The sequence below is a fragment of the Amblyomma americanum genome, chromosome 2, assembly GCF_052857255.1.
Source record: "Amblyomma americanum isolate KBUSLIRL-KWMA chromosome 2, ASM5285725v1, whole genome shotgun sequence".
Classification (NCBI taxonomy): domain Eukaryota; kingdom Metazoa; phylum Arthropoda; class Arachnida; order Ixodida; family Ixodidae; genus Amblyomma; species Amblyomma americanum.
Window position 1 is genome coordinate 73,612,984 of NC_135498.1, and position 26,255 is coordinate 73,639,238.

At 45.7% G+C, this 26,255-nt stretch overlaps 1 protein-coding gene across 1 annotated transcript; it reads right to left on the bottom strand.

The window, feature by feature from the left end:
• Positions 1-1,040: 1,040 nt before the first annotated feature.
• Positions 1,041-25,747, bottom strand: LOC144119762 (uncharacterized). Its single transcript, XM_077652305.1, has 5 exons — positions 25,590-25,747; positions 22,361-23,225; positions 21,230-21,369; positions 1,405-2,113; positions 1,041-1,057 (listed from the first exon to the last, which is right to left on the bottom strand). Coding segments are annotated over exons 1-5 (1,725 nt in total). The 5' UTR covers positions 25,599-25,747; the 3' UTR covers positions 1,041-1,055.
• Between the last annotated feature and the right edge of the window lie 508 nt (positions 25,748-26,255).

Sequence of the window (26,255 nt, forward strand, 5' to 3'; positions counted from 1 at the left end):
TGGGAGCATCGCTTTTCGGAACACCACGCAGAAAAATGAGCAGGAATCCGAGGTGCTGATTATGGCTCAGGGAGCGCCTTCACACACTCCGCTGCTTTCGCGATTTATTGCCTCACAGGGCCTTTTCCCTCGCTCCCCAAATTTGCTTCTAATCGTTGTTTATTATCAACGGTCACATAATATTAACTACACCGATAAGTACACAGCACAGAAGGTACAGGGCACAAGAGCATGGCATGATACTGCTGCGGCGCTCCTTTTGGCCGCTTGCTTAATGTTGTCTTCCATTCGTGCTGTTTACCCATAGCTATGTCACAGAAACTTAGCCAAACAGACACCTTGGGCTAGATACTATATTCATGCAGGCATCTAAGATCGGCCCTGCTTCCTACGGGTACTCGTGCAGCTGCGCCACTAACAGCGGCGGCGTTCATGCGAAGGTGCTAAAGGCACCACAAGGCGTGGGCACCGGCTTTTGTAGTAGCGATTAGAATAATAGACTTCTTCTGAAGTCTCTTTTGGCAAAAAAACACAGCGTAGAACTGCTAGGTGACTATTACAGTGGAACGTATACATTCGCCAAAGGCTTAGCGACGACCGTTGTCGAAAGGCGGATTAAAACTGGTGCTGAAGGCGTGGCACGAATGCTATCGACAGCGATGGCTGCAGACCTCCGTAATGGTGGTCAAACTCTAATATATTAAAATTATTTAGCCCCTAACTTTATTCCTCTGTATCGTAAAGAGCCAAATTTAAATATTAAAATGCTTTCTCTTGTGAGTCAAATACTCCACAGAAATTTACATCATTTTATACACACGCCTGAGAGGAGCATGGCGAGATGAATCAATGTGGGTGGCAGAACTTTAAAAACATTTTACAATGTTCGTATGAGAATAGAGCAGTAGTTCGCATAAAAACATAGACACAGAGATTTAGTGCCGTAAACACTGATTTTATTTCCTCATCAGCGCCATCCTCGAGGCTAACGCCTAAAAGGAATGGGTTGCTAGGACTTGTCTTGTTGTGGTTCAAATAAGTTATGCTTGGACAGTTTCTGGAAAAGGAAAAAAGCAAAAACAACGGTTAGACCTATAACACAGAGACGCCATATAAGTGCGCGAGCAGTCATGTAAATTCTTTCGCAAACCTTGAGCATTTACGTATAGTAATCTCGGCCAATTATTGCACCTACATAAAGGCACGAGGCAGAACATTTCCTTTTTCGATGATGAGATTTTTAAAGTTAAATAAAGATGCCACCACAGCAAAAGTGCACGAACTAGACAAATGAAATTAGCATTTCATGTTATACAAGTGTAAGTTACCGCTTTTCTAACTCTGTTAAGGGCCTTTCCGGCGCTGACTTTGAATATAAAGCATAATAACGAAGAATATACTCACACTTCTTCTTGCGGAGAAGAGCGCCATAGTGGAATGGAGAGCCGAGACCATAGCCGTAGTTCAGGCCGTAGCCGAGGAGACCGTGGCCGAAACCGTAGTGGCCGACACCGTAGCCGAGAGTGCCAACACCGTAGCCGTAGACTGGGGCGGCGTGATAGGCAGCGACAGCTGGGGCAGCGTGGGCCACGGTGGCCACAGCTGGGGCGTGGTGGACGGTGGTGGTGGCAACAGCTGGGGCGGCATGGACGGTGGCGACAGCTGGGGCAGCAGCGTAGGTGGCGACTGGGGCAGCGGCGTAGGTGGCGACTGGAGCAGCGTGAGCGACGGTGGCGACAGCTGGAGCAGCAGCATAGGTGGCGACAGCTGGGGCGGCGTGGTAGGCGGCAACGCGAGTCACAGCTGGGGCGACGGCATAGCTAGCCACAGCAGGGGCAGCGTGGGCGACGGTGGTCACAGCTGGGGCAGCGTGGTAAGCGGCGACGGCTGGGGCAGCGTGGGCGACAGTGGTGACTGCTGGGGCATGGGCAACGGTGGCCACCGATGGAGCGTAGCCAGCGTAGCCAAGGCCGTAGCCGAGGCCATAGCCGAGGCCTCCGTAGCCGAGGCCTCCGTAGCCGAAGCCACCGTAGCCAAGGCCGTAGCCGAGGCCGTAGCCGGTGTAGCCAGCGAGAGCGCTGGTGGCAAGAGCCAGGAGGACGCAAGCACGGATCTGGAGAAAGAAAAATTTGGTCTTCTTTTAATGTGCGCCAAGTACTAATTTAACTGCAAGTCTTAGTGGGTGTAGGTTGTAGTGGAGTATAAATGATAAGTGATATTTAAGCATAAAGACAATTATGTGCTTAAAATTACACGCATAAATTAAATGACTGTAGTTCTGTGGTCATGAGAAACTCCGGAATAAAATTTGGCAATAATTTCAGCAACAATTGCAGGCGAAGCAAACCACAGTTGGCCTGCCATGAATGCTGATGATCTGCCTCGTACGACTTCTGCAGCTGTGGGTCCCTGGAAGGTGCCTAATATCTGGCTGTGGTACAAAGCGCTCGCTCCATTTACGCGTCTTTTGTCCCAGCAGGAGCAGGGATCCTCACATGTGCATTCTGTTCGCCCTGTTGCTGCGTAAAATTTCAGAAAAACATGCTGATTCAAAAGTGTCAGCAATGATATAACTCATGTTATATACACTCCTGCTCAAAGCTATGAGCGCGTGGCTAAAGCGTTAAGCGTACTGAATTTTCGTGTAAAAAGCGACAGGGGATATTCAAGCCGAGCGGACTATCTGAATCACTTGGAGTATTTTTCTAATAAGAATACCAAGAATTGCTCCTTACCATGGTGGCTTCGAGCTGCTGCTGAGCTGACTGCTGACTGAGCTCAGTTGGGGGGCCCTTTTATAGCAAAATCTGCTCCTTCATACTGTGTACACGTGGGCTGCCGCAAGCAACGTTGAACAAAATAACAAAACGGTCAAATTTTCTGTGATTTTGTTATTCCGCGCGTCTCCGTAAACTGCCGCAGCGGCTGCATGATGAGAAGCCGTACGCGCTTGGAACTGCAATGGAGCACCGCACCCTAACCTTGACGAGGACGCTGGTGAGAGGAGGACAGATCTCCGTGGAAAAATGGAGAGGCATGAGACGTGCTCTACTGTACATTGCGAAACAAGGGTCAGGAGACATCAACGCAGCAGGACGCGTAAGTGTAAGTGTGCGACGAGAGCTCAGTTGAAAGGCGTGAGGAAGAAAACGGTAAAGAAAAGCAGACTTCACATCCAGCATTGTTACCCTCCAGCATTTTTAGGCGCACCATAAAACTTCGCGAAGTTGACCTTCATTGTCCATTTCTGAAAACCGATTCTTTCTTTAAGGCAAGAAATGGCCATACTATTCTTGCCAGCTGTGATTTAAAATGTAGGTGCCCTCACTGACTTCGTGAAAACTGGTCCACACGCTCCGAAGAAAAAAAGCTTAGAAAGTTGCGTCTACAATCGTATAAGTCGTGGACTACAGTCTCGTCATCCTCGCAACGAGTTTATACCCAGTTGAGATGTGAAAAAGTTGTGTGGTAAGATGGCACAGGATCGCGTAGGGCAGGCTGCTTTGAGATCAGTGCAATCGCCTCTGTCGGGGACGTAGTCAGATAAATGATGAGACTGATGGTGTTGATCGCAATGCTAACGATAATGTGTTTTCAGCAAGCAGGTGCCACGAATGGGAATGTCGGCGCTCGATACATCATTATTACCGACGTCATAAAATGCATACATTTTCAAAGGTGTCTACAAGCACATAGGCCCGTAGCAGCGGGGGTTTTTGTTCTGATTATAGGATTGTTTTCTTTTTAGAAGGATATTTACCTCAGTAATGTATGTTACCGGGCTAGTTGGTTTCACATTTTTGAGAAAGAAGAACATCTGTTTATTCATACAGAAATACAGTGGGGGAATTTTAGCAGGGTGGGGAAGAATCGAGAAAAAAAAAAGAAATTGCACAAATCGCAGGCTAAATGAAAGCAGCGACAAGGACAAGAAAACAACGGCGGAGCTATGCAAAAAATGCGCGTGTCTAAAAGGAAATACTATTCATGATTTTAGCGCCACCGATTAATTGTACACCGAATGGGCCACACATCACGTATTCCTTAGTAGGGTAGATAGCTTTACCAGTAAACGATGACAAATTAAAACTGGCAGAGAAAATGTGCATTCAGACGAAGCACACCACAAGAGAGCTCGCTGATAGAAGCAGCCGTGACGCATTATTCGTACAACTTACGCGTAAAAAAAGCCAAAGGGCGTGTGAAAGCGAACGGCGATTACGCCATACGCGAAAAGGGAATAAAAGCCGCTAGCAGAGGCAGTAGCGCCATCTGTGAGCTTGCTCTGCAACTCACTCGGCTACAAGGGCCACAAGCAAGCTTTCCCTCTCAACAAGTACCCTACTGCTTCATCGAGGATCGCGGAAGTGATCTCAGCTTCATGAAAATGCCGCAACGCGGACGCCTCCATCGTCTGGAGCACGGACCGCGACGTGACCGCTATGTCGCCGATCTTACGCCAAGATTTCCAGTGCGAAAGGCAACCTGATCTCCGACGCCCATATCATACTTTCGTCATTCTGATCCGTTATTTTACTGAAGGGTTTCACCTCATGTGAATAGTTCTTGATTTTCAAGCAACATATGCAGGTGGCAGGACGTAATTCTAACTGCGCACACTAGATGGCAGCACGATGACGGCACTGGTGTTGCAGTGCTCCGAATATTCTTTTCTTATTTTCTATCCACCTGCTGTCGGCATTTAATCACTAAGAGTTTGCCGCATTACGGCCAGCCTTGGTTACCATTGACTATGGATGTCTGAATCGTGAAGTGAAGCATAATTTTACAGAACGGTACCATGAAGGTGTTTACAGATTTTTGTCAAGCGTGCTCACAAGCACTCTCGGGGCAGATGGCATGGGCCTAGCTTAGAAGGCACTGCGTGATTCTAAAAAGTGCACCTAGCTGCAATCAGTGCGCGTGAAGCCTTTTTGTAGAAAGCGTAAAGAGGGCCAGTTAGGTGAAAGACGTGTGTACAGCTTCATGAGCTATATTTCTTCGAATCCGTCCATACAAGCATCTTATGCTTACATACATAGGCACGTACGTACGTAAAGTGTACCGTCTTTGCAAAAGAAACTAACCAAAGAGATTTGTTTCTTAGCCGTGTACCCCTTCAGCTTTAAATCTCCCAATAAACAGCAAACATCTTCAAGGATCCTAAGAATGGTTCAAACGCCCTTGACCCAGGGCATACCTGTTGAGGACGTCTTCGGGATAACGCTTCACGACTTGTCCCCAAAAATAACATAACAAGATATCTGGAACATGCACATGAAACGTGTTCGAACCGGACCGGGGTGGCTGCGTTTTTATGGAGGCAAAACGCTAAGACGCCCGTGTGCTGCGCGATGTCAGTGCGCGTTAAAGATCCCCAGGTGGTCGAAATTATTCCGGTACCCTCCACTACGGCACCTCTTTCTTCCTTTCTTCTTTCACTGCCTTCTTTATCCCTTTCCTTACGACGCGGTTCAGGTGTCCAACGATATATGAGACAGATACTGCACCATTTCCTTTCTCCAAAAACCAATTATTATTATTATTATTACATAAAACGCAAAAAACAATACTATGCATTTGCGGGAGCTAGCTGCCGCCCAAAATTGGCAATAGACAGTCATGCATGCGACCAGCCGAACACATTTTGCATCTAGAGCAGAGCAGCCTTTGCTAAGATACGCAGCCCGAAATCCTCGGCATTGCTGGCTGCAACCAGAAGTACCCAATGATACACTAAAGCACGGTCTGTCATTCATGCCCGCCTGCGTGCTGAAATGTTCAAATGTGTAATTAGTAGCGCAGCATGGTTTTTGTACTTAAATTCACAACGGGAATTTTCAGTTGCTTTTTTTTTTTTTTGGGGGGGGGGGTGCAAGCTGTACCTATGTAACGCCGGCAGTCATAAAGAACAAAGGTTTTATCCATGCTCTTCCGCGTCTTCGCTAGTTTTAAAGTGCATTTTGGTTTTCCAGCCCAGCAGTATACATTTTTGTGTAGTTGTGTCACAACAACAAAGCACCGATTAATACATTTTAGCTGCTGCATTCAAAGAACGACTTAGTAATTGCACTGTGACCTTGAGTAGTCAGTATGAACCCCACATAGCCACAATGCATTTCATTCTTTTGTACTGTGGCTCGTTAATAAGCATCATATGTGTCTCTATGAAGGTTTCTGTAAATACTCCATTTTCTTTGAATTTTTTTGTTGGTTACTCTGTCGTGTTTAGGCGTTGTAGCTAAATTTTTTCCAGAATCCATGCTTGAATCCTAAATTGCATTATTCTTCTTTTTCAGTTATTTGTCTTTTTTCACCGTTACGATCTGCTGCTCCTCACTGAAAGGTATATTTGTGTACACTTTGGAGTTTTATTTCAATAGTTTGCTGCCATAACTGAAGAATTTAAAAACTGGTTGTATCAGAGCTGGTTGTTGCGTAGCTTGAGTGTCGTCAGCACGGCAGTTGGCACATACGCTTGAAAGGCAGTTAGCTTTGAGCTTCGGCCTTCATATTATGCCTATTGCCATGCTGACACCACTCAAGCAGAATTCAAGCTGTGATCACTTCAAAACATATAAATACACAGAGATGCCATACTGCTGATTTTTTTTTTTTGAATCATTCGTCCCACGCCTGTTTTGTTATTTAACATTGTCTTTGAATCTTCGTCAGCTCTATGTAGTGCATACGATATTGTTTTCTTGTGTTCATTTATTGGTGCTGAAGTTCGGTGGCTCTTTGTGGAGCAAGTGAGGTGCCTTTACTTGACACACATTGGAAGAAAGAGGACCCCTGGCCGCAGAAGAGAAAAAGCAAGCTATCGCGTTAGACGCTTAAGATGGAGCTTAAAAGTGTCCCTTCAAGTTTTTGTATGGTCTTTCAACCTGTAAAACTTCCTTTCTTATAAAATTTTAACCTTTTTGTCTATAGCCAAAGTTGTGCCCTCTATTAACGTGAAAATAGACAACATTGTATTCAAATATATTTAAGTCTTTTACACCCACGCAAACAACGCTGCCATTACCTTGTATGTACTGTACGTTGTCATACAGCTTGAAAGTTTCTGGCAGCATTGACACAAACGAGTAATTTTCACTAAGAGTGATGTATATCAGTGAGCCCTTAGCTAACGCTTTCAGAGACATTTTCCTACCCAAGTGAGCGTGATTGCAGTACACTAGAAACAGAACTAACAACTATAGATGCTTTTTTGTCACAGTGCTCAATTATGACAAGCACAGCTCAAGGTATTCCTTGAAATTGAAGCGTAGCATGAAAGCAAAACTTGCGGAGTTAGTCCCGGAATGATATAAAAAAGATCCTGAAAGTTCTCTCTCGGGGCATGCTGATTACCTTCTCTGGACGGAGAAATGAATCCTGTTTGGGCGGCGTGAAGACCAGGAGCACTAGCTAGCTCAGGATGTCCTATTGTATTGTCTGAGGAATGCTCAGGACGTTCTATGGACAACTTTGCATTGACTGGACTGTATAAGATAAGGACAAAACGCCCTCGCCTTTGTGCACATTTTAGTCTAGGGGTGCAATAAGGGCTACACCATACGGCTGAGAAGCAAATCCCGTCACCTTGGTGCTTCTGGCAAAGACGGTACGTACATACATTCGTTCGTCTGTACATCGGGGCATGTAAGCATGCATGTAGGCAAGAATGAATGGATCGACAACAACAATCTAATTTATAATTTATGGCAGCCACGTTTCCTACTATGTGCATAAGCTATCACACCGCTCGGCAGGTGGTGAAGTCCGCCCAGAAATAACAGCGTTCTGCCCACGTCTACGGCTTTCTCTAAGCGGGGTGCGTGCCAGGTCAACAAGCGCCGCCGGGAACCGGCGCACACAGAAGGAACCAAGTCCTTGGCAGAGACTGACTCATGCCGAATGTATGTTGGCCGCGTGTTGTGCAACGTTCGCATCCGTTCCAGCCAAGCAGGGGATGCACAGTACCTCTACTGATAACGGCAGGCATTGCCGATTCTTGCTCACGCTGCTTTGGAGCAGACCGCTCCGTTAGAGTGTGATATCAGTGTAGGTTAAAGAACTGGAGATGACCTTGCATAAATCGGCACAGAACCCCCTCACCTCGGTGTCTCTTAGGTACTCCGGCGGATTGAAAACGCGACGCATTTCTGACCTCTTTAAGTCAGCCGCGAGCAAAATTATCGACTTTACAAATCTCTTGTTTTCTCCCCCCTGTAGTAGAATTCCTGGTCACCTGCTATTGGCCCAGCTACGTTTGACTGCAGGTTATTCATACCTTTATGATGTGGGTAATTGACAATTAATATTTTCATATATAAGCTGCTGGAAAGTTTTCTCCATGTCACCGTCTAGCAGTGCCTTTTACGATATGTTAGTGCAGCAATAGCTCCTTCTTTAACTATTGCCAGATTTACCCCAACTTAATTTCTATCGCATAGCATGATAATGCTTTCACACCCATTCATATAATAACTGCAAATATGAGATTTAAAAGATGCTCTTAGAAAATGCCTGAAAACCTCTAAAATGTTTGAAAACATTTAGCCCCGAGTAAAGAGGTATTTTTCTTTAACTGCGAAATTTCTTTTGAAGCTGTATGGATTTCTCTTGGGTGGATGCCAATGTGTAATTACCCCATTATTACAAATCCACTGCACAATAAGAGATTCCGCTACACATTTGACCAACACTGCTCCCAATTCGAGTTATAGATGAGTTTGCTCTCACCCTACCATATGCTAGCCGTCCCGTTAGCTCAGTTGGTATTGGAACTGCTCATGTGAAGCGCTGGTCCCAGAATGGAACCCCGAATGGAACCCCGAACCAGGAAGAATTTTTATTCAACTGCGAAGTTTCTGTGGAGGCTGTATACGCGGTTTTGTTATCCGGAAACAAACGTGCATGCTGATGATGATACTCGCCCCAAAGCGCTTCCGGTATCATTAACGCGGCGTTTGAAAATGTTTGCGCCCGTGCAGGCGACCCGTGTCACGCAGCGATTGAGAAAAGGTTAGTGCAGACGACGCCTGTGTCGCTGGTTATGATAGGGCAGCTCGGCTAGCGAAGCATTCCGCGCAGTGTTTGACATGGCGCCAGTACAGGGGACGTGCCAGCTTTCGTTCTAACTAAAAACTCTCTGGGGCTAAATCGCACTTTTACCCAAGCAAAAAACGTTCCACAAAACCGTGTATAGCTTCCCTTTGTGGCCATTTAGATGCGCTTGGAAGTATGCCAATGACTTATTACTCCCTTATTACAAATGTACTCCACAATCGGGGATTCCCCTACATATTGAATTAACGCCTTTCCCACTTCGGGTTACTGACCAATTCGCTTTTACCCTTGCGCATTCTAGCGGTACCGGTAAGCACCGTTGCTAGAGCCACTGTTCCGGTGAAGACATGGTCCCGGGTTCGATCCCCGGAAAGCTATGCAGATTTCATTTGTAGCTGTATCGCTGCGCTTGGGTGGATGCTAATAAGTAATTACTCCCTTATTACATACCTTGTGGGATTACTCTGAACATTGGGCCAAAATCCTTAAAACTTCCAAGATTTTCTTTTTCTGTAATATTTCTCGATTTGCCTACCTGAGCAAAACATATTGTGAAAACAAACTGCTTTAGATAGCCGGATTTAACACTGAAATGACGCTACAGTGTCACCTTTCAAAGAACGCATGATGATCATCAGGCAGACAGGTTAAGTATGTAAACCACTCCTCGTTATGGCGACCATTACGTACAAATGTTAGCTGTATAAACGCGTGTTCACTTTGTTTCCTGGTGCATCACTACTTAACTGAAAAATAATAACTACCTCCGAAGTAAGCACCGGGTATATTGCGAAAAATATCTCGGTGTAGCCGAGAAGAAAATTGGCAGATAACTAGCAGCGTCCAACAACTTGCTGTCGATTGGATTCCAGAAGAAAAAAAAGCGCACTACGACCCAATACCGCAATCTGTGTTAGGGGCGCAATATACCCAGCGTATTTGACAAGTCCTCTCGGAACTCGTCGTGAGTGCTATTTGTATGACCTTCTACCAGTGCAGTCTCGAATGTTCCTGCTTCTTTAGAGCGGATATGCCGGCCCAATGCAGGTGGCCATGAACCATGAATCTCACGCGCTCAATGCCGCGTACATGCCCACGTGTTGTGACGTCTGCTCTCAGCCTTGAGCACTCTTTACGGCCTAAGGAATATCCTGGATCCAAATAGGCGAGCAGGTCCTCCCTAAGCTGTCGCGAGTGTCTAGCACAAGCTTGCGCAGCCAGCTGGTGCTGCCAGAATTGCATGTATCATTGAGAGTTAGAAATTTTCTTGGAGATGTGTCCACGCTTAAGAAAGCTTGTTAGCGATGTTATCGCCTGTATTGCTGTCGGAGGCGCTACGACAAATACTTGAAACGTGTACTTCGTATGACTACGCTAAAAGCGGTAGACACTGCAGGGCTCCTCCTTCACATGGGCTTGATTTCACATTTTACAAGAGCCGCTGCGCAGTTTCCTGACTAACGTGAGCCAAACTTAAATAAAACGTGTACACTTTGTAGAAAGTAAATGCATGGAGTATGGGTAGCAGCATCTCTGCGCAAGTGGACGTGGACGAGGCGCCCGAGGTAGGTGCGATGGCTGGAAATATTGGAGCGCATGTACGGAGAATTTCAATGCAGGTTGGTTCCTTAAACAAGTCAGCCTAAACTCACGCGTCGAGTTCGAATTAGTTCAGTGAGAAGCTGTTGAACACCTGCCATAAAAAAAAACTTACTCTGTTGCCCTCCGATTATACTTATAAACTTGGGTCAGTGCGACGGAAAAGTCGTTTCATCTAAAGAAGAGTTGCAATTTGGGCTACTTCTTTCATTAATGCTTGTGTTTGTATTTATTGAGTCGTCTTTGTTCTTGGTGCTGCTTTGCCTTTTCGCGTCATGCCTTCAACGTATACCGTCGCGCTCTCATTTGGATGCTGTATGCGGCTCTGTAGAAGTAGTCAGACTTGTTCTTTCCAAAATGTGCTCGTGAACGCCCGCAGCTTTTCCGCCTTGAATGTGGGCCAAAGTACTCAGTCTGGTTTCGACATTGTCCTTCTATATTCCTGATCTATATTCCTGAGGATGGAGGGGACATCGTGCTAGAAAAACTAGCCACACTATATACGCAAAGCCTTATGACCTCGACTGTACCAGAAGCTTGGAAGAATGCCAACATTATCTTAATTCTTAAGAAGGGAGACGCCAAAGACTTGAAAAATTACAGGCCGATCAGCTTGCTATCCGTTGCCTACAAAGTATTTACTAAGGTAATCGCTAATAGAGTCAGGGCAACGTTAGACTTTAATCAACCAAATGATCAGGCAGGCTTTCGTAAAATATATTCCACAATAGATCATATTCACACTATCAATCAGGTGATAGAGAAATGCGCAGAATATAACCAACCTCTATACATAGCTTTCATTGATTACGAGAAAGCATTCGACTCAGTGGAAACCTCAGCAGTCATACAGGCATTGCGTAATCAAGGAGTAGAAGAGCCTTATGTCAAAATACTGGAAGATATAAGTAGCAACTGCACAGCTACTATAGTCCTCCATAAAGTCAGCAATAAAATTCCAATAAGGAAGGGCGTCAGGCAAGGAGACACGATCTCGCCAATGCTGTTCACCGCATGTTTACAGGAGGTATTTAGAGGCCTGAATTGGGAATAGTTGGGAATAAGAATAAATGAAGAATACCTAAATAATCTGCCATTTGCTGATGACATTGCCTTGCTGAGTCACTCAGGAGGTGAACTGCAAATCATGATCAATGAGTTACACAGGCAGAGCAGATCGATGGGTCTAAAAATTAACATGCAGAAAACCAAGGTAATGTTCAACAGCAAGGGAACAACAGTTCACAATTGGCAGTGAGAGCCTAGAAATTGTGACGGAATACGTCTACTTAGGGCAGGTAGTGACAGCTGATCCGGATCATGAGAGGGAGATAACTAGAAGGATAAGAATGGGGTGGAGCGCATATGGCAAATTCTCGCAGATCATGAGTGGCAGTTTACCAATTTCCCTCAAGAGGAAAGTGTACAACAGCATAATCTTACCGGTACTCACCTACGGGGCAGAAACGTGGAGGCTAACGAAAAGAGTTCAGCTTAAGTTAAGGACAACGCAGCGAGCCATGGAAAGAAAAATGATAGGTGTAACGTTAAGAGATCGGAAGCGGGCAGAGTGGGTGAGGGAACAAACACGGGTTAATGACATCCTAGTCGAAATCAAGAGAAATAAATGGGCGTGGGCAGGGCATGTAATGCGAAGGCAAGATAACCGCTGGTCCTTAAGGGTAACGGAGTGGATTCCAAGAGAAAGTAAGCGTAGCAGGGGGCGGCAGAAGGTTAGGTGGGCGGATGAGTTTAAGAAGTTTGCAGGCCAAGGGTGGATGCAGCTGGCAAAGGATAGGGTTAATTGGAGAGACATGGGATCGGTCTTTGCCCTGCAGTGGGTGTAGTAAGTCTGATGATGATGATGATGATGATGATGATGATGATGATGATGATGATGATGATTCCTGATCAATCTTCTAGTGCGAAGTAAACATGGTGCATTTTTCGAATGAGCGCTCCAGGCATTGAAGATTGCTGCCGGATCAAATTGGTCGAGCCGGAACTCAGTATCCTCATGGGGGTAGTATGTGGAAACGTGATGGATCGCATAGGTGGTGCAGACTGGCGCTGCTAATACCGATAGATTCATTGTCACAATGCCTGCGATCCTCGTTGAATTTAGGCCAGGGATCGGTCTAAACTCAGGAGACAAGGTTTGGAATCTGATGCTGTCCCGATTAACTAGTCTCTCTACTTTAAGAGTTCGTCCAGGGCTTTTATAAGCACCTTTACGCACCCAAAGCGGGGCTTATTGCCAGATATTGAAAAATCTATGCCACTAGAGCTACAGCTTCTTAACCATAGACCTGTTCGTAGCTGTTCAAACAAAAATATATCAGCCTGAAACTACGGCTATAGATGTCCATAGGAAAGGTTTATAGCTTTTTGGGTCCACTACCCATAGCCGGCCATAGATCATTTTTGTATGGGGAGGCATAGCTTGTAGGTGGATTCGATTCATTAAAAGCAAACCCAGCACCTCCACAAGATGCCGCCTGGGTTAATAGTCTTGTGGAAGCATCCAAAGCGAAAACCAGAGTATCATAAAAAGCAGCGTCGTTCAAGAACGCCTCGAGAAGAACGCCGGTGTTCTTCCGCCCCCTTGGCCCTTGTGTCCTTTCCGAACGCAGCGGTAGTGTTATGATTCGCACTAATCTCGTGAAAAGCCCAAAAAGAATGCATTTTTGGTAAAGTACTTAAGTTCTAGCAAGCGACAGAACGTATTAATGAAAAACGTGGGCACACACTAGAAATAAGTGAGAAAGAAAAAATGCAATAGAAAAACGCATCATAATTCAATTTACCGATATTTTCCTCCAAGTTGGTAACCACGTACAAGTACCTCGGTCTTCACCTTCATTCAGACCTAACCTGGAACCACCATGCTAACCTTATTATTGCATCCGCTAATCGATCATTAGGTCTCTTAAAACACAACTTAAAACTCGGAGGTACAGCGAGAGATCGTCGGCATTGCGGGAAAGGGGAGCACACTCCTCTGTGCTGTGCAGCAGCTGGCCAGAGCCGTCATACACGAGGAGCTCCAGGACCATCTCATCGTGTACACCGACGGCTCAGTGGCCCGCGACGGCGGCTGGCTTGCAGCGGCGGCTACCATCCCCGCCCTGCGACTGCACAGCCAGCAACACGCAACCTTCCTGGCCTCCTCCACCACGGCGGAGTTGATGGGGATCCGGCTCGGGCTGGACCTGCTGCTCCCCCTCGGCCCTCTGCCGCTCAGGAGTGCTCTGTTGTGCGACTCTCGCGCCGCCCTCAGCCGCCTGCAATGTAACGGCCGCGGTACCCGACTAGTGCGGGAATTCGCTCGCGCATCGAGTGCCTCGCGCAGAGAGGATGTGCCGTGCGTGCACAGTGGGTGCCCGGTCACTGCGGCATCGCCGGCAACGAAGAAGCTGACAACCTCGCGACCGCTGCACACCAACTACCTGCCAGCGATCTGCCCCTTGCGCTGGAGGACTTGTGTGTGGCCATCCACGACCATCTCAGAAAGCAGCACCCCGACCCACGCATCGCAGGAGGTGAGCGCATCGACAGTATCACCGGCTGTTGCGCACTTACACGATCACAACGTGTAATGATACTCCGCGCGCGCATTGGCTGCGTGTGGCCCGGGGAACGACGGGAGCGTCACAGAATCGCGACGAGTGATGTGTGTGACGGATGCGGTGCAGCGGCAACACTAGAACACCTGCTCCTTCACTGTGCCGCGTTCGCCGATGCTCGTCGCGATATGCTTGTGACCTATAGGGCGCAGGGCATACTACCGGACTCCATCAAGACGCTATTGTGGCCATAGGGCAGGGCGCGCACTCGTGAGCGAACTTTGGTGAGCCTCTGTGCATTCCTCAAACACACGGGCTTGACGTCCCGTATGTTCTCCATTAGATAGTTACACGCAGTGACCGCACACTCCGCAAGTTCTACCTTGAACGATTAATAACTGGACGCCCCACTCCAGTTGTAGCCAACACAGTGCTTTGCCCGTGTGTTTTAATTCCTCTAAAATGAACTAATCACGCGCGCAACCTACACATTTCTTATTGTGTAAATAGTTTGTATATATTACTTCTCCCCCTATCCTCTCTTTTTGTCCCCTCACCTCCTCCATTTAATTTCTCTATTCTGCCTGCTATCTTTTATTTCCTCTGCCCCAGCTCAGGTGCTTCAGTATGGATGGCAGATGCCGGGGCTAGCAAAAATCTTTTCCTTACTTTTTACTTTTATTTTAATAAAAAAACCACTACCACCACCACCACTTAAAGCATGCTACTTCCCACCTTCGAACACGTACATGCTTATACTACGCTAATTAGGCCTAAAATTGGACATGCTTCAGCTACTTGGGACCCTCATCAATCATAATTAATAAAGAACATCGAATCATTGCAGAATCGCGCAGTTTGTTTAATTTTCAATGATTATTCACGTCATACCAGCATCACAGCCTTGAAGAACGCGCAGGTGTTCATGAATTATATATCAGCCGTAAAGTTGCACCTTTATGACTTTTTCGTAAACTGTGTCCTCACTCAGCACTTCATAACGACTTCTTTTGTTCGCCTTCATCCATTTTTGACCGACGCAATCATCCTTTTAAAATTAAGCGCTTGTGATGTCATACATTTATCTAAGCCCATTCCTTCTTACCACGCACTATATCTGTTTGGAAAGCTCTGCCTTCCCTGTCGCGACTGCCTCTGATCCGGATAAATTTTACAAACTAATGCTTACCATTACAATCGCTTAACTTCTTGCGTTCATTATTTCATATCAATGCATTGGGTCTTTTTGCCTTGTATTTTTATTGATGATCACTCACATTGTTTCATTTTAATGCTGTGGTTTCAATGAAGTTGTATAGGTTGTACAGCAGAGAATAATTTTTCACTGTCTGCTGCTGTATTCAATTTCTCAATTTTTTTTCTTTTGTTTTTCGTTTTCGCTTGAATGATGAATTATTACTAACGAGTACTTTATTCCAATGTTCTATAATTTCTTTTCGTATGTTTTCCTCGTTTATTTCTGGTTTATTTTCTATTTCTCATAAATTGCCGTTACGCCCCTCCCCCCATGTATTAACCTCAGCCTTGAGAGCTTCTAAGGGTATTTTGTATAAAGAAATAAATACTGAAGAAACTGCTGAAAAAAGAATCGCGGAATGGTGCCTCTCCTGGCGCGCACTGAAACTTCCTGCGGCTCGGCTGTTCGAATGTGTACACACGATGTCAGCGACCAGTTCGGGGGTGCGGGTTCTTTACGAACCAGGGTGTTGAAAGAACGACAGGCAGCCGCTAGAAGTTTGAATTATGCACGCTCTGTGGATGATACAAAAAGCACTTGTAATGCAGTTGCTGTTGCGAAAGACAGGTGGTATGCGGTTCTTTGCTGCCTCAGAAGACGCAGTTTAAATGCTTTCGCTGAAGTTTTGAATTTTAAGAGGAGACGAAATTAATAGTGACAAAGTGAACAAGGAAGGTGAAAACCCCAGGGTGCTTGCAAGTACCCTGGCGTTTTCCCTTCCTTCGTTCACTTTGTGATTATAAAAAACCATTTGACCAACCTCCCTTTACCGTGGAAACGAAATTAATGGGTTCGAAATGGGAAATCCCGACCAGGAAACTAAAAATGAAACTCTCCCCACGATGTGCTTCTATTGAGGGCAAAAAGCTGTTACGAAGAAATAAATAGGCAAATTTTACGAGAATATAAAAGAGAGAGTTCGATGAAGCTGTCATTTAAAATATATTTCAAAATTAGCCGAAGAGGACGAGAAAACGTGGAGCCGGTAGATGAAAGTTTGCTATCATAATCATTGGCTGTACCACATATCAAAATTGAGGGTAACGAAAGACGATATCTGCAAGGTATTCAGGAAAAAAGCGGTCATATATTATGAACAAATCATCATGAAAGTCGTGAATATCACACGTAAGGTAGAACTGCCAGAACTTTCAAAAACAATGAATAACAGGAGCGTAAGAGACCGTTATAGATATAGTATGGAGAGTACTAATCAAGGAGGAAAGTATGTTGGAAGTCTCGGTGGAGAAAAACGAAAAGAAAGCAAATTTAGAAACTTTATGCATGCTGCGAGATAATGAGGCTAACACTTGGGTCTGTTGGTTGTTCATGAAATGGACAGAACGAACCACGTCAGAGGCACAAACATTAAGCTGTTTATCATGCTTAGATGAAACATTTTTATACATAGAGTATTTTACAATAAAAATGAATGCCAGGCATTCCTGCGATCAGCTTCACATTGCGCATATTCTCGCCGCTCTAGTGCGATTATTTCTATCTCGCCTCTCGTGAACACACTTTCCTTAATCTGCTGCTGCACTCAAAAACGCATCCATGATTTCCGTTTCTCCTCTCTTTCGTTCACGCCCTAGGGTCTCTGTTTTATCGAACAATGCCTTGCATTTTCATTTGCACCTTACAGTGCACAGCTAAATTTTCAGGGTATAGAATTTTGCTGCATTTATTCGGTATTCTTATTGCCTATAGTGTTAATACACCGCTCTCAGTTCTCAATATATGGCGTCCTGCACGATATTACAATCTAATGTATGATCTCTTTTTTGCATTCAATGAACCTTTTACCATGTGCAATTTCACATTCTTTGCCTCTTCTGTACTTTTTTTACGTTCACATAAATGTTGCATGGGCGTATAAGGTTTCTAGTGCAACTTCGTGCTTCCTTGCACCTATCACCGCTACTTTCGTAGCGTCAGGAGTAAATTTTATGACGACAGGTCATTCTTTCTTGAATGATTCTTTAAACTCTTGTTTCCTATTCGTTATTTAAAAATTTTGTCGGCCACCCACTCTCTAAAGTTATTAGGAAATACACTGTCAAGTAACATCCCAATTTGCATGTTGATACTAGTGGTTATTTTTGAATACAACTATTGAAAACGCTTTGTACTCGCAAAATACCGCAGAGCACAATAATCTTTATAACCAGCTTGAAATGTCTTGAGTCTAACGTCTCTTTTAGTGCTTCAGCACTAGCATGTTCGCTCCGAAGTTCCTTCTATTTCTTTCTCGAAGAATCTCATCGTCGGCCAAGAAGGTATGCGCTGCCCTGCATTTCACGTACGAATTACACAATGATATTTAAAAATATGAGCTTGTTAGCACTGCTAGGCTGTTAAGCAAATGAATATCGTTCCATTCCATATATAGCGACGGAATGAATGTGAAAAGTGAGCTTGAGCTGAAACCGCTGTCCTATAAAAGCACAAGAGACCCATGTATCGAAATGCGTGCACTATACGGACGGCTCCAAGTGTAAAGAAGAGGTCTAGGTAAGATAGAATTACGTTGCAGACAACTTGAGGCACGCAGGCGCCTCTGCGAATTCCTCTTCAGCGCGCATACGTTAGGTGATTAAAGTCGATGTAGGCGGCATTTACGGAAATCCCCTGTAATCACAAGAAGCCATTCACATTCAAACCGGCAAAATATTGTCACTGAGTAGAAGGCGACGAAGTGGGCGGTGGCGCGGGCGGGAGCGCCACAAACATAACATTTGACCTTCACACAACTGGCACACAATACCGGTCTTCATTGATAAGGTGGTTTTAAGCTGAAGATATCAAATAAGCACCCAGCACCGTTCTTCCGATCGGTTCGCTTCGAGGGTATGTTAAGGCGCCCCATGCCTTGCTGACTAGATGAGATCTGGCATTGGCTAACGTGCGGGTCAAGAAACGAGTATATATTCAGCCTCTCTTTACTGTCGTAAAAATGCTTGCAAGTGCTTCTAGAAGACACTCAGTGTATGAAAATAAGATGAGCGCGAATCTACAGCAAATGAAGAAGACGACTACTATGCAAGCGCTTGCGCTTGTCTGATCGTCGTATGTGTCGTGTGTAGTATAATAAACTTTTAAGTTTTAGCGTCAAAAAAAAAAGAAAACTGTTGTGGGGTCCCTTTTGCTTAGTGACGTTATATATGATTCATTTTTAGTGCCGCTAAAGGCATCCACTTTTTTAAGAAGTGGACTTGGCTCTGCCACATAAGACTTCGAGTTTTGAACGTATGTGTTCCTATCTACAAAATGCTTTCACTTTACTGTCTTTGCAAAACGTAACCAGGAAACGGAATTTGCTTTGCAGCCGTGTAGAGGAGCCCTCATTGCAGCCATAAGAACCACACGGTCTCGGAAGCTGAGGACAAAGGTTCTTCATACCTTACAAAGAATCAAATCTTAAAGTAACGCCAGAGGTGCTCCACATCAATGCTGAGAAACGTACCTTCTTGCCTGGTTACTTGTGGCAGAGACCATACACCAAACTTTTTTAGTGTTCTGTTTATATCATGTACTATGCGCGATTATTTCATTCATTCGCGGCAATCCGGGCGCAAGCATGCGCATACGCTGTCTAAATACTCATATCGAAACAACGCTCGCAAGGATTCCTTCTTTCATTTAGCCATTAGCGAATGGAATCAACTCGATCCATCGATTCCCAGTGCGGACTCACTATTTTCCTTCACCTAAAGATTAGAATCTAACAAAAATCAGTAAAGTGCTCACAGACCTACAATCTGCCAGATTTTTTTCCTACCTTTCAATACTACGAATACTAGCATGCTTGCTAGCAAGAACGACTGCTGCTCTACTTGTTCTCTTTTTTCTACTTTACTGAACTTTTAAGCTATTCTTTGGTAACCTTCCTACTAGTAGTTATCTAGCATTTATTGCCAAAGTTAGCTTTCTGTTGAAGGCTTGTAATTTCTCTTTATTGTTTCGAACTTTATATTGTACTCATTGGCCACCTACTACTGTCTCATATTGAGACCAGCAGTATTGTAAATAAATAAATACATTCATTCATTAAATCATTCTATCATTCAAGAGTTTTTATTGCCATTGATGGCCTGAGGCCTAACCAGGGATGATGAGAGGGTTAGGTGAATGTTAGGACGCAAACTCCTAAACTAAGTATAGCAAGGCATCGAGCTTGCGCAAGTGTGCCGGATAGTTGCAAAAACAGCGGATAGATGGAAGCATAGGAAGAGATGTGCTGATACTGCTCAGCGGATAAGTAAAAATTAGGGAAATTGAGCAGATGCGTCGGGCTGCGAAAAGAAAAAGGATAGGGACAACGTTAAGACAGAGAGACAGAGATGAGTGTGCATCAGAAAGCAAGCTCAAGCTAATGATCTCCTGCTAGAATTCGAAAGGTGAATGTGTACTTTTGGCGGGGGGAACCTCTAACGCGAATAAAATACAATAGATGGTACCTCAGAGTAGAAAATTCGATACTATAGTGAGACAAATGCAGCAGGAGATGACAGGTAGTGAGCAGGCATGATAAAGTTAGGAAATTTGTTCACGCATGGTTGCTTGCGGTTTTTACACTAGTGGTATTAGAGCAGTACTTTTTACCACCGGTGAGAGAACTGCAAAGATTTCCGAGAAATGCTGGTTATTGTAGTAAACGTGGTCGTGCTGATAATATTAAAATAATGTTGTATAAACTAAACATTGGCATGCTAAATCAAGACTCCCGGTGTGTGCGCTGTAAAAACATAGATCGTATCACTGCTGGCCTTCCATTCTCAAAAGGAGTAAGACGCCTTGTCAGTTTGATTTTCCAGGATGCTGGGAGCAATGTTTGCCCAACAATTAACCCGTCACCTGAGAGAATGTGCTTCTTTTAGATGGTAATCCGTCAACGACGCAACTTTCACACCCCTGTTTTGTTGCTGTATTTGTCCTCAAAACAATTATTTCGTGTTTTCTCCTCTGGTGTCACCTATGCTCCGTTGTTCCTTTTGATTCAACGAGGTAGCCAAGTTCTTACCTCTGTTACAAGGCGCTGTATCTTCTCGCAAAGGAACTTGCGCGTTCAGCTAGATGGCCTGTGGATCCAATTCTACCCAGCACATGCGGTGGTGTGGTGGTAGGCGTGGTGCTGTTAAGCTGCTGGCGAGGTGAGTCTGACATTATTAATGGGGGTAATTGCTCCGAAATGTCACATAGTTTAAGTAAAGAAAGATTACTTCTAACAATGTCCCAAGAAGCCAGCGTTCTCTAAGAATTTAAAATATAGCCACCCTACCGCGCATTCCTTCGTGAACCTTCAGAGAACACGACGATGCCCAGACACACATTCCATCTTCTCAGGCTGCTCAAAGATGTCACGGGCGTGTGAGAAAATGACCCCCGCAGATAGTCTGAATTTGTCTAGTTCAATGTAGACGACAGCGCGGTGGACAGCACGTATCTGAAGATACAAAGGACAGAGAAAACGCTGACTTTAATTGAGCTTCATTTGTGAAAAACAACAACCACCTTCATTCAAACTGCCTAGCCATCGAAGCTATGCATGTGTCGATGTTAGGCTGTGTCCCATGTCCAATATAGGAGCACGTGTCCATGCTAGGCTGAGCACGTTTCCAAGATATGCCTGGGCTCTTTGAATGCCGGCTTTTGTCTTTAGTTTATTAGCGTCCCGTCTTCATGTATGTATTCTGATTTTCTCGTAATAAAGCCGAGTTGAAGTCTGCGCTGGTCCTATCCTTCTTACCTTTATGTTCGCGTTGTCCACCGCACTGTTGTTTACCAAAAATCTGCACGAATTTGCAAAGCTTTCATCACTGATCAATACCTGGTTTGCATCACCTATGTGCATTGCTATAGACCGGGTGATGGTCCCGGCCACCGAGCCTTTGAAGAACCATGAGCTAAGTTGTAGTTTCAGGCCTAGAGCGTATGGACTGACTTTTCGTTTTCTGTAATGGTAACATCCGCTACAATTTTTTATTTACTGCGCTGATCGCGGTAGCAGCTTTGCACGTGATACCGTGCATGAATGGCCACTCACTACATTATTCAGGGAATGAAAAGGCTGAACAAAACCTTCATCAATCCACGTTTTGAACCGCGAAAAGTTTTTCAGACGTTTTGAATATTTTATTTAGTACTTCAAAACAATCATTGGCACAAAGGAATGGTAATTCCATAGAAACGTTGAAACTGCAATCATGCCGCTTCTTCTGGGGTGAATAATTTCTGTAATAAAAAAAAACAATGATGGCACGTAAATAGGGCGGGTATAGAGAGAAATTTGCTTCGAGAATTGCAAAAGCTTTTCACGATAAAACGCGAACATATTTCATAGTAACCAAATTCATAATAATGCATGGCCTCACTTACTAACCTCACAGATTCATGTTTTAAAACGCAGCGACATTTCTCAGAAGCAATAAATGATATTATGCAAGGGCGCATGTCGTCTTTAGATATCATGGTTACTTAGCAATGGCAAACTAAAAGATGCAGCAGGAATGCATGAGGGCATTGTAGCAAGGGTGAAGAAGTATTAAGATTTTGTTTAGTAAAACCACCCCTCTGTTTCTACTAGCGACTGCTTAAAGACTTCTGTTTTAGGAGCCGACATAGCTTCGAGTTTCTTGCATATGGCGTCTACTGTTACATGCAAGCCCCTGAAGACCGTGTTGCAAAAGAAAAATGCAGCGGTGCTTACAGATTATTTTGTTTCAGAATAGAAAGTGGACATCCAAACTTACATACATTTAAACGAAAACAGAAGTGCATTGCTGCACCGCTAGCTCCTTAAACGAAGCACATAATCCAGCACTAAAATATAACATTAGCAGGAAGTGGTGGCAAGCATTCGTCCTCCGGAGGTACTTACACTTCTTCCTGTGGAGCAGGCCAGAGTAGTGCAGGGGAGTTCCGAGACCGTAGCCGTAGTTGAGGCCATAGCTGCCGAGGCCATAACCGTATCCGTAGCTGCCAGCGCCGTAGCCAAGAGAGCCGACGCCATAGCCGTAGACAGGGGAAGAATGGGAGACGCCGTAGGAGGCGACAGCTGGAGCAGCATGAGCAAGACCGACGCCGTAGGAGGCGACGGCTGGGGCGTGAGCGAGGCCAACTCCGTAGGAGGCGACGGCTGGGGCATGAGCAAGGCCAACTCCGTAGGAGGCGACGGCTGGAGCAGCGTGAACGGTGGTGGCGACAGCAGGGGCGTGGGCGACGCCGTAGGAAGCGACAGCTGGAGCAGCGTGAGCGAGGCCGACACCATAGGAGGCGACGGCTGGAGCAGCGTGAGCAAGACCGACGCCGTAGGAGGCGACGGCTGGAGCATGGGCGAGGCCGACGCCGTAGGAGGCGACGGCTGGAGCAGCGTGAGCGAGACCGACGCCGTAAGAGGCGACGGCTGGAGCAGCGTGGTAGGAGGACACAGTACGGGTCACGGCCGGAGCAGCAGCGTAGGCGCGTCCGAGAGACCTGTAGCCGTAGCCTAGACCACCGTAGCCATAGCCGAGACCACCGTAGCTGAGACCACCGTAGCCGAGGCCGTAGCCGGTGAGACCGGAATAGCCAACGCCTTGGCCAGAAAAGCCGTAGCCGTGACCGAGAGCGTAACCACCGTAGCCTCCAGCACCGCTGGCGTAGCCTCCATAGCCGTATCCCAGGGCAGCGTTCCTAAGCAGGGAGCCGCGGACGTAGCCGGCGGCGGCGCTGGAGACCAGGGCAAGCAGGAGGCAGGCGTGCAGCTGCAATGCCGGTAAAACACAGGGAATGATAAAGTACTTTATCATGCACATGGGCGCACATTCGTGACGTGTTAATATGGATATTTTGGTCCCCTAGCAAAACTATTCATAAAGCGAATCGTGAAGAGAATAATGTAAAAAGCACTTATGAGTTAAATTTGCTTCTATTCTATAACTGTCGGCAGTGAAGTGAAAATTACACAAATTCTATTTCGCTCTAAGTTGATAACCCTAGTAGCCATTAACCTTAAAACAATTTTGTGCAGCCTGGAGCACCCAACGGTCAGTGAAACATGTGATGACATCTCATGACATGATGAAATGTCTCCTACTACGATTGTCCACATTCTATATATGGTCGGCTAGGACGCATCTGTATTGTGTCGGCTATCAATGGGAGCATAAACTGCTGAGAGCGATCTCTTCACAGCCATTCATGTGTTGGCCAGACACTTTGGCGGTGTAAATCATGAAACTACGAGAACATAGTGTATCATTCAGGCTTTTTCGGAATCTCTGCTGCCTTTCGCTGGTGCCCTGCACTCCAATTACAGGCGGAGAAATACATGGTTTAGGCAGTCGAGGTACTTTCAGCCGAAATGGCGTTTTTGTATGTTCACCCTGTACATTGTCCGGGCTTCGAGTTTACATATTAACGAGACGTAAATAGATTGCAAATGCTTTTTCCTCGGGGAGAGTGTTGATAATACGAGCTGGCTTTATAAACAAGCACAGCTCTATTTTAAAGAGGCGGTGCGGCCACTACCTCCCTCTCGGAGTCATAAAACTTTAAAGTAAAACCTAAATCGCTCCGATTGGTTTTCCTCTACGGGAAAATTCGAGAAATTTATGATGAAAAAAGACTCGCTCATTGCCAGATTTTTTAGAAATTAAACCCTCCTGTTACGATTAGAGATTTTGTTCAGCTTTTGACGAAGCAGGGAAAAATCATAACAGTCTATGGTTGATGCGAGTGCGGTTGCTTCAACTCTCTGATATCTTTTTGTTTTCGTGCCTTGTGTTTGTTAAGATAGTGGTCCTTGTGTTTTGCTTATTTAAGCAATACAAAGAATCATTTCACTGCAATATCAAGGTTATGAATGCTAAAACATTTAACACTGTACACAGTCCTTGATGCCCTATAATAAAAGCGCATACGCGCCATTATCCTCAATATCGGGAAGAAAATACGTGGGAACAAACTAAAAGAGGCGGAGCGACAACGAAACCACAGGACACGCGCTGAACAGGCTCCATCATGAATAGCCTCCAACTAGTCCAACATTCCATATTATCGGGAAGGAAACTATAAATTGTTAAACAGCCTCCTTAGCTTCACTTTCTCCTTCATCGGCCAACTACAACACGCTTTAGCCTTTATCAAAGCCATATGACCGTCCTGGCTTAGAAATCTCTCATCGATGCCATAAAAGAAGTACTCTTGGAAGCCCACGATGTCTTTGCCTGTCTCCAAATTATACCATACGTTGACGTGAGCTCTTCTTGAAAAAAGCACGCTTGCCGCAAAATATTCTGCGGCCGTCGCCAGTAGCTCATATCAATTCTCGCGGCCGGAAGCAAACTGCCAAAGGGCAGCGCATTATCGAAAGCCTTTCGCAGTTGGCCCGTCCAACTTATTTCGGGATTTCGGACTTGGTGCTGCGGCTTTCACTTTCCCTTCTTCTCAGAATAAAACTTGGCACGGAATCGTTTGTTTTCTCATTTCAACCGTGCACTACGTTTAAACTCCGATAAGCGAATAACCAGAACGTTTTTATGGCCACGCGTCGACGCTGCATCGTCCTAGAACCATTTAGGGCAGGAGCTTTGCTGCGCCTGATAGGACACCGCTTCGCTTCAGGTCTGGCCTTGCTTTACAGTCTCTCGCTCTGACAAGGACGGCGAAGTATATTGCAGAATTATCAAAGCCACGCTTCGTATATCTCTTTCAAGGTTTTCGGGCGGTACAAATAGGCGTATGCGAGCAATAAAACCTCCAAATGCGCGAGCAGTCTGGCGCAGAACAGTGACGACGGGTGCTTTAGTGCTCCTGTTCCCCTGCCACGCGTAGTACGATTCTACGCTAGGTCCGCGAGCCGATTGTTTGAATAGGAAAGTAGGCACCACCAATAAGTTCCGTTTTGCCCAGGCTATCAGTGTCACGCAACATTCCCTGGCACATTGGCCAAAAGCAAGCCGGTCAGCATTTATCCTTGTAAGACCCTCCGCACCACTTCACTGCTCGTAAAAATATCCTTTTCTTGCGTAGACGCGATTCGAAGAGCTAGGTATTAAGATAGCGAAGAACCTACAATCAAGCGCGCAAAGAACGGAGCAAGCCATAGGAAATTGGCGCACACTCACTCCAGTCATGGTTGTCTGTGTTCACCGTGCGACGATTGAAGGTACACTGCTCGGCATGCGGTAGCGCCGATGTCCTCTTATACATACTGGAGGGCGAGCGCCGGGGTTTCCGGAGAGGGGTACGGAAGAGCGTGAGAAGAAACTATTCATGTCTGCTCGCGTATCGGTATCCTTCTTTTCACTGCTTCGTTGATTACCGGGCATCCTTTCCTCTTCCTGATCTCAGGCTTCGATGAAATTAAGTCACCTTGCGCAGAGGCGGAGAAGGATGGCACCGCTACTTATTCAAACTACGAGTGCGGGGATTAGCTCGTTACTCGTTTGGGTCATTATGTAGGCATATGCGAGACAGCGAACGGTAACGTATGGTGCTGGGCACGCACTCAAAGCGCCGTGCTCGTCGCAAAAGATAGGGATGCAGCGTGGCCTGCACTGGCTGTGCAGCGAGCTAGTAAGGAGGCGACATCAAGTGGCGAGGAGTATGTCCATAGCAGATAACTGGAGCGGCAGTGCGCAGTTTCCGTAGAGTAGCCGACGATGATGAACGGGGAATACACGCGGTGCTGACTCTATAGGCGGTGCATCAAGCACATCTGGATCGTATGAAAATGCACATATCCTTTGTAAACAAAATACCATGTCTGTATATTAGTTTTCTTTAGCTTT